The sequence below is a fragment of the Aulonocara stuartgranti genome, assembly GCF_965226115.1.
Source record: "Aulonocara stuartgranti genome assembly, chromosome: 11".
NCBI lineage: Eukaryota > Metazoa > Chordata > Actinopteri > Cichliformes > Cichlidae > Aulonocara > Aulonocara stuartgranti.
Genome location: NC_138947.1, coordinates 2,122,791 through 2,132,399, shown reverse-complemented (window position 1 = coordinate 2,132,399; position 9,609 = coordinate 2,122,791). Strand labels below are relative to the sequence as shown.

The following is a 9,609-nucleotide window of genomic DNA, read 5'->3' as shown; positions in this document are numbered from 1 at the left end:
ATTACGTGAAAGCGAGACGTTTATTATGGCTGATGGAGAAATACAAGGAGAACCGAGAAAACAACTACAACAAAAACTGGAAAAACTCAACATGAAAAACTCTAAATGTGAAACTTGGCATACATAGATACCTGGAACATGGAGACTTGACGCACAAGACAACAGACGACGTGACACTGAACAGAGGAAGACAGAGGACCTAAATGCAGCAGGTCCAGTTAGCATCAGCTGAAGGTCGTCAGGTCCTGCACAGATCACCTGAGGCTGAGAAGAGTCCCACAGGTCTGGAAAACCTCCTGTGTGCTACCAGTGCCAAGGACTCCACATCCCAATGACCTCAACAGCTACAGGCCGGTGGCTCTGACATCCCACCCGATCAAGACCCTGGACACCGGTCCTGGTTCAGCCCCTGGTGAGCTCATCACTGGAACCACTTCACCTGGAGACCGCTGGGAGCACTGTGTTCATGTTCTTTGATTTCTCCAGTGCCTTCAACACCATTCTTCCCACAGTCCTGAAGGACAAGCTGGAGACTCAGGAGTGGACCGTCACCTCACTACATGGATCCTAGACTACCTCACTGACCGACTACGGTATGTGAGGACTCAGGGCTGTGTGTCGGACAGTACGGGGGCCCCACAGGGAACGCTTCTGGCTCCGTTCCTCTTCACCATCTACACTGCAGACTTCTCCCACAATTCCACCCAGTGCTTCCTGCAGAAATTATTTGACGTCTCTATAATAGTCGGCCTTATCACTGATGGGGACGACAAAGAGTACCAAGAACTGACCCATGGTTTTGTGGACTGGTGCCGGCAGAACTACCTCCAGATAAACACCAGTAAAACCACAGAGCTGGTGGTAGACCTCCACAGGCACAAACATCCTCCACCGCCACCACCGAACATCCAAGGTATGGATCTTATCTTATCTTATCTTATCTTATCTTATCTTATCTTATCTTATCTTACACAGAAGAGTAATGAGGGAAGTGGAAACACCTGGAAACACAGCTGACACAAATGAACATGATGCCACAGGGGAAGCAAAACTAAACACACTGAACATGGAAACACAAGACTGATTGACAACTGGACGTGGGAAACACAGACATGAAGCATAAAGCACACTGGGAAGATTGAATGATACACAAGGAGAGGAACATGGAAACAGATAAGGGGAATGAAGATATAACTAAAAATCATGCAGGAGGACAAGACAGGCTTTCACAGGAAACAGAAAACAACACACACAGGGGAGCATGGATGAAATTGTATCTAAACAAACCTAACTAAGACACACTAATAACAACACACGAACTTACCATTACTCTGATACATCATAAGAAATCAAATATACAAAATAAACTTGCTGCGTCACAGACTGAGCGCCCTGACAACAGAGCTCGGTACACTCAGTACTGTACGTGAATGTGATGTCTCATAGTGTGAGAAAACAAACCAGACAGCAACCAAAACCCAGAAGGCAGACACGCCCAACAACTGAGCTTTCAGTAGAGACGCGTCGAGCCTTGACGCTGCCAGTGATGCTGATCTTGAACAAAGCACGATTCCTCTGCAGGGCCTGCAAGAAGCAGCTGCCAAACCAACACGTAGCCCCCCAGGCAGGGTGGACGGGGTCATCACACTAGAACAATACCATTGTAGTACTGATGGAGGCTGTGAAGGAGATTTATGAATTTATCCAACTGCCTGCACCACAGAGCATGAAAGTCAGACTGCAGCAGATCAACACAAAGTGCTGCAGAGCTTCCTGCAGCTTCTCCTGTGGTCAGTGTGGCTCCTTTCAGTTTGTGGGTGAGATTGTGACTTCAGCGTCGACTGGCTAGTGAAGAGTAGACGACGGCATTATCGACTTCCTCCACGTGCCTGTGAAAACCAAGAGAAAACTCCACATGAGCGCCATAAAAACATCTGGGGTTAGAGTGAGCGCCCACATCTGGCTCCCAACAGGGCTGAGCCCCCCGCACCACAGTTACACCACTGTAATGTTTGCAGACGATACCACGGTGGGGGGACTCATTTCTTGGGGGGGGGGGTGAGTCAGTCTACTGCGTTCTTTTATTCTTCTTTTGCAGATTTGTGTCTCTATTTTGTTGTTCAATGCTTTGTTGCTACAATGACAATAAATATTCTGATTGTGATGATTGGAAAATTCCATATGTGAAAAAATAAAGAGCCACGAAGTCCAAGAGTTAGAATTAACTGCTGTTTGTAGCTACTGTTAGCTGTTAGCTGTGTTTTATGTTTGTAGGGTAAACGAACAAGTAAAAACAAGTAACAAGTAATAATGATGTTTGTAACTTTTATTCATTTTAATTTAGTTCCTCTGATTTTCTTCTTACGTGTCTGTTTCTCACCTGAAAATCTAAAACACTACAAGCATCAAGCAAAGTCTTTCCATCCTCACAGCTGAACAGCCGTCGGTCCTACCTGCTCCTCTCATGGCTGTGTCTGAACTGCACCGAGGCGTAGCTGACGTCCTCCACAGCTCGGCTGGTTTCCTGTCGGTGACTTTCTTCTTGGATGCTGCTGTAGATGTCATGAGGATGCTGAAAACAGCCAGAAATACAGACGCGTGTAAAGCCATCACTGCCGAGCTCCCCGGCCCGATCCCTAACCGTATGAACCAATATCTTACGATCAACTATTATTATGTTTTTGACCATTAATTGCAAAGACTTTGGAGAACCATTAAAGGAAAACAACGTTTAGGATTACAGTCACTGAGAACCATTTAGATTTCACGTAGTCGTAGACAGATCATAATCTCCCCTCTGTGCTCATTTAAGATGAAATATTCTACGAGAGTCCGAAATTATCTTTGAAATCATAACTCACCTTTGGCTCCGTCTCGCCTCCATCAGCTCTCTGATGCTCTGCTGCTGCCAGCTTCCTGTAACAATATGACTGTCATGTCAACAGGAACCAGAAGATCTATCGAAAATCATGAATGTAGAAAATCAGGGGCAAAGAGAAATTGCATTATCATGCAAAAAAAACCAAAACATTTATGTGTTTTGTTGTTTCTGTGTGTCTGCAGCTGATTTCCCACAAACTCAGGCAGCTTCCACGGTTGTCCTTTCACACAAACACAGCAGGAGCTTATCTGCTTTGTGTACACCAGTGGAAATAGTGTGAATTAGGAGAAGTAGCTGCTCGGACGGAGTGAGCAGGAGGCCGTGCTGAACCAGAGTTTTTACCACATTTCTCACATGTAACTCACAGAAAACATAAACTGACCTTGACTTGCTGCCTCGACATTATTTTGTCTTATTGTATCACAATTATGTGCCAGAGACCAGCTTCGCTTCCCCTTCTCCTCCGTTGTGGTCATCAGCACATAACAATAATTTAATGTAATTCTTTCTTGGATACTTGTTTGTCTTTTGACTGTTACGCACAACAGATTCTTTCATTATGCAAAAGTTTAATAATGAACAGGCTAAATTCATCTTCTCAGATCGAGGTTTAGAACATTTTGAACCAAAAATATCTTTTCTGCACTGTGGTGAAAGTTTATGCACCGATTTGTATGATTTCTGTGTAAAAGTGTGCTTTAAACATCTTTCATTTTATACATTACTATCATAATCCTAGAGCAGTTCAGAGCTGCAATGCTTGTGTAAAAATAAACGCAGAGTTGACAGTTCTCGCTGCTGCTTCTCGCACTTACATTTGGGGAAATGACTTATATAAAAATGCAGGCAAGTATTCATCAATACTTCGTGTTTATAGTTCTGATATGTTTCCGCTCATGTTCAAAACTTTCTGCACACAAAACATGTCACACACGTCTGTGTTTCCTGTGACTTTTTGGGATCATTATCATTAAAATAACACTCATAAAATAAAACAAAAAATATAATTTACAGTGTGTGTGTGTGTGTGTGTGTGTGTGTGTGTGTGTGTGTGTGTGTGTGTCCTTTAAGATTCTTTACACATTAAAAACCACCAAAATGTTAAAAATTTTAAATGTAGAAGAAACATAAAGTGTGATTTGTACCTTCTGATGATGAAGATGAAGAGTATGAATGCGATGACAGCCAGCAGGACACCCGACACCACGCCGACTATCAGAGGCAGGTTACCATCAACTGTAAAAATCAGAAATAATTCATAAAGAAATTTACAAATAAAGAAACAGACTAGACAAAAATCCCCTTGTTCTCCAAAAAACTGTAAACTTTTATTTATTTTTGCATCATTTATGGTTACGTTGTTTGTGGTTTTCCATATAATTTATCATGAAGATATCTAGAAATCCTCACACACCAGTCTGGTTTCCCTTCATCGGCTTACTGTGGAAATTCAAATGTTTTTAAATATTTTAATTGCATTTAAATCCCTGCAAAGCCCGACTCCTCCCCACATAACAGACCTGCTGAGACCTTATTCCAGCCTCGTGGCCTCTCTGCGTTTTAACTGTTCAATACTCTGCGTTTAAATCCAGAGGTGACCAGGCTTGCAGCTGTGGCGCCTCTGAAACAGTCTTCATCAGAACGGCTGAATTAGTGGTTTGTTTTAAACAGCAGCTGAAGCTCATTTTTAGAGGCTCACTTCTCCTTTATCTTTCACACTCTGGCTACTTTACACCGAATATCCATGAACGAATAGAAGTATGCTTGAATCTCTCTGTTCTATAAAGTGCTCTACTGACTGACATCAGCCCCCTCTGCTGTGTATTAGAGAAACGCCTGCAGTGTATTTACAGTTTGTGTAATATCTGAAAAAGATACCAGGCTGTCGTTCCTCCGCCTCCACCTGCAGGCTGTACGGCTCAGAGAGAGTCTCCATGATGCTCTTCAGAGCACAGGTGTAGTTCCCAGAATCCTCTGCAGTCACATTGTCGAGCTCAAGAGAGGAGCCAGTGTCTGAGAGGGCGTGGCCATCTTTGAACCAGGTGACCTCCAGTTGGTGGAAAGTGCAGTCTGAAGCACAGAGCAGTGTGACGGTTTCACCTCTGCTCACCTTTTTATCATCACTGGAGCTGATTATTCTCATTTTAGACCCATCTAAAATCAAAGTGATCATTAGTTTCATTGAACGCTCATTTATGTTTTTTTATTAATGTCAGGATATTTTTCTCTCACCAACAACCGTGACATTCACTCCTGTCTGGTTAGTAAAATGTCCTTCACGATGATCAGCTTCCATCCTGAAGCGAAAGCTTGCGTTGTCTCTCTGCTGAACATCTCTGATCTGTAAAGTGCAGTTTGTCTTCTTGTCTCCCAGATATTGATAACGAGGATCGATGTTTGCTGAGTTACTGTCATACACAGATGGAGTGCTGCCCTGACAGATCGCATGGTTCTTACACCAGCGGACTCTGACGATCTTTAGAGGAACTTCTCTCTGACCATCACTGAAAGACTTCCGAGGTGTGAAGGTGCAGGGGAGGGTGACAGTGGACCCTCTGACAGCACAGGTAGACGTGAAAGGATAGACCACAGTTTGACCCACAGCACCTGGAAACAGATGGTATAGAAGTAATTATATGTATATGTTCACAGGCGTGAGTTTCTCAAAATGGGCTCATTGAGTGCAGCACGGATAAGATCTTGGAGAGGCTCCGGCTGCTGTGAACACTCAGAATAAGATCTCTGACTGCAGACTGGAAACATCTCGGAAGGGCTCGCTCGGAATAACATCTCTGCGTGCAAATTGGATGACATCTCGGGGAGGCACACTGCCGTGAGTTCTCAGAATCGGCTCCTTGAGCACAAGAAATGACAACATCACAGAACGCAAGTATGGCGAAGCTCGCGGCTCTCCGACGGGAGATTGAGAGACCAGTGTTGGACTGTAGAACTGCTTTGAAATTCATATGAGCTGTTCGCATTAAAGTAAAAAATACCATCACTTCATGCGGAGACCCTCTCGGCACCAGCTGCAAGGCCGGAGCTGAACAAAACACCCTGATGACGACTGTGTTTAGTCTGTTCCTTCCCATTCCATGCAAGGCCACCTGGGTTGGCTGGAAGACTGTTTACTTAGCCTGGCAGGGCGAAGGACACTGTCTCAGCTGAACTATGGACACGCACACACATACATATACTGATAAGCACTCACCGACGCATCACCCTCCCTACCCCGGATCCAACGCCACCTCTAACGCTTACCTCCCCCATGATGTGGACATCGGGGCAGCTGGAGGCGCAGTCGAAGATTGCAGCGGTCCCAGATCAGATGTACACACTGGAACTCTTCCCCATGTTGCTGTCTGTGTTTGTTGTGCTATGGTGTGTTGATATCTGTGCATTCCTGTATTATCCTTCTGTGTTAGACATTTTGATGTTTTTTTCCTGCTACCTGGCCTGACCTGTCTCCCCAATGTGATGTTTCTGTATTGTATGTACGGTCGGCAAGGTCTGTCATCTCGGTTGTGGGCAAAAGACCTGCAACTGACAAATAAAGGCTATCTCATCATCTCGTCACTATAACTACTGATGCAATAACACATGCTGAAGCCCACCGTAACATCCTGCAAGTGTTCCAAGGAACACAACACGTATTAAACATGCAAACCATAATTTCACTAGCTGGGCCCACGTCCTCGTTTTAGGTTTGACAGTGTTTGAGTAGGTAAAGGTGATGCTTGGACATGAATTGAGCTGCGGTTTGGGGAAGGCCTCCAAGGATGGAGTGGGGCACGTAAACGAGAATGAACAGCTTGCAGAAACCTATATAGATGACAACAGGAAGGAGTGTGTTTAGAGGCGTGGTCCTGCTCCTGAAATTCTGATACATAATCTCCAACGAATAAAGCTCACGTGTGCTTTGCATGGTTCACTGTTAAGGTAGCGGGCCACAGATAGTGCCATCTAGTGGTCACTATGACACTGAAAGGCCTACATGAGGACATCAGGCCATGTAGTTTATCGAGTATGGAGGGCGCTGAGCTAGAAGGATGTTCAAACCATGGACTTATTATTGTATAGCAACAAAAAACATGTATAAGAAATAAAGTGTTTTTCTCTCTGTCTATCGATTTCCTCACACACCAGTGTTTGTTCTCCCTCACATCTCCGGCCTGACATACGAGCAGATGAGTTGAGGATGTACAGCCTGTGAAATGAAATTATACGTCTATCTGTACTTATATTGCAAAATTAAATATTGAAGCAGTTACTCAGCTACATTTACCTGAAAGCTTTAATCATTCGTGTGTTACATTAGGATTGTGCCACGAAGAGTTTATGATGTTGTGTAATATTGTGTTAAAGTAAACTTTCTTCAACCTCTTTTGACTGAGATTCATTTATAGATATTACTTTAAAAATGTACTTTTGTTACTTTATTATTAGTACATATCTCCAGTGTGACTGAATGTAAACATTTCTGCGAGTTTTCTGAATTCCTGCAGAGTGAAGTAAGACTCACTGACAGCTGTCACACACACCACACAACACTTATTAGGCTCAGGCAGCAGTTACTTTGTCGCATTTGTCACAGTAAGTTTAAACTGTTTTTTGTTTTTTTTTCATTAATGAATGAAATGTTAAAAAAAGCAAATATGTTTCATAGCAGTGCAGCCAGGGTCATCATTTCAGCAAAAAGAGAAAAACAATGAGGTCATAAATTCTTTTACACTAATAAATCTGCTCAGACGCCCTTCTGCTTTCTTCTTTCCTGTTCCTGTGACAGTGTCGGCTTTCTCTGGAGGTTAAAAACTAATAAAAGCATCACTTCAGTCTCACCTGTCAGGAGGAACATGAAGCTCCACAGAGTCTTTTCAGTGCAAACTGCCATTCTCAGTCCTCTGCTGACGTCCTTCAGTTTAACCTTCTGCTGCTTCTGCTGGAGCGAGAGAGAGAGCGATGGCTAACAAGCAATTGTCTGGTGGTGTTTGTGACTGTCTGTCCCAATGTCACTTTCAAACTTCCTTTTATTTCAGCAACTCTTTTCTCTTTGACTCTGTTTCGTAAAGTTGCTAACTCCCTCTTTTAAAGTAACTTCCTTTCTTACAAAACGCTGTCACTGTTTTTAACGTAATTTCCAGAAACAGTGACAGTGTGAAGAAACTCCCATCATGCAGCAGTAAGAGGTGTTTCTTTCCACTGTTGAACCTGTGGTGGTGGTTGGAGAAACATCAGTGACCAGGTTATGTTGGCGTCGCCCCCACTGATGGACACACTTTGTCCTAGTTTGTGTGGCCTTACGAACCCAGCAGTGAGATCTTAAGAGATCCAGCCTGCGGCTCTTCAATGGGGTGTCACAGGGTCCCCAGAAAAAAACATTGTAAATGTAAAATAATAAAATAAATATTCTTCTGTAGCAATAACAAAGTATAACATAAATTATTCTGTAGCAATTACACAAGAATATCCAGTAATGTCCCTGCCTACAATTAAACACATTCACTTACTGAAAATCATCTGCTGTGGCAAACGGCTGCAAGCCTTTGACCACAAACTGAGTCACTGCTCGGTGACGTTCGTCTATCCTGCCTGAAAGGAGACGCTACCGGTAGACTGCAGCGAGAACTGCCAGCATCTGAGCCAGACTCTGTCTGTCTCATCATGGTCACTAAATGCACAGTAATGGCAGGTTTGTAATAAGGCAGATCGCGCTAACATAATATGTTAGTTGATTATTTACCTGCCGCATTAACGGGAGAGGACGTGCAAACGTTACCGCTGCTGCTGGGTTGAGATTCACGAGTCCAGAATTAAAAACACGACATTCATTTAAGGTCATCGCGTGTTTGTGAGCAAATGCTTTTGCATATTCGTAGTGTTTCCTCCCTTAAATGAAATATCTACTTTGCAAGTATTGCAAGTTTCCCTGTTGTCATCCGTTCTCGTAAAGTGTAATCAAACTTTTTAGTGTTTGAGCCGCTTAGGCGCCGTGTTTCCTGTTAGGTAAATGATGCTCCGCAACGTGGTGACGTCATTCGGGGCGACTGGAATCGATAAGGGAATCGTTTGCAAAAATGGCAAACAACTCCAAGGAATTGAAACAGTGGGAACCGGTTCTCAACAAGAACCGGTTTTCGATACCCATCCCTACTGATAACATCCTACAATGAGTTGAAACATTAACTTGTTATTTATTCCTGCTTAAAACAGGTTATTAATGGTTACAAAATCTTATTTGGTTTTCGTATGTACCTGTTTTCAGTGATATCAACTTTAATAGTTGTTAATAGTTAACACTATGTGTTAACAGACCTCTCTGCATTAAATCATCCCTGTTATTAATCTCTGTCTCTCTTCCACAGCATGTCTTTATCCTGTCTTCCTTCTTTCACCCCAACCAATCACAGCAGATGGCCCCGCCCCTCCCTGAGCCTGGCTCTGCCGGAGGTTTCTTCCTGTTAAAAGGGAGTTTTTCCTTCCCACTGTCGCCAAAGTGCTCATAGGGTTTCTCCATTTCCTCTGTGGAATATTTACCTTACAGTATACAACACCTTGACACAACTGTTATTGTGATTTGGTGCTGTATAAATAAAACTTAGTTGAATTGAATTCCTGCTACTTCTGGTTTCTACTGGTTTTGCTACTCGATACTGTGCTCTTGAAGCAGATATGTTTAAGGGCCCTGTTAAAGGTAAAAATAGTGACACTAATGCTGAGTGTTGACCAGA

The 9,609-nt window shown here is 43.4% G+C and overlaps 1 protein-coding gene across 2 annotated transcripts; it reads right to left on the bottom strand.

The window, feature by feature from the left end:
• Position 1: 1 nt before the first annotated feature.
• LOC309717265 (uncharacterized protein) lies at positions 2-9,609 on the bottom strand. 2 transcript variants are annotated; one of them, XM_082551701.1, is made up of 8 exons: positions 8,389-9,609; positions 7,721-7,820; positions 5,114-5,488; positions 4,760-5,035; positions 4,027-4,117; positions 2,862-2,916; positions 2,454-2,572; positions 2-1,889 (listed from the first exon to the last, which is right to left on the bottom strand). In XM_082551701.1, the coding sequence occupies exons 2-8, from the start codon at positions 7,770-7,772 to the stop codon at positions 1,832-1,834; spliced, it is 1,026 nt and encodes a 341-aa protein (XP_082407827.1). In that variant the 5' UTR covers positions 7,773-7,820; positions 8,389-9,609; the 3' UTR covers positions 2-1,831. The 2 variants fall into 2 exon arrangements, with proteins under 2 accessions (XP_082407827.1, XP_082407826.1); XM_082551700.1 differs by having other exon boundaries at positions 7,721-9,609.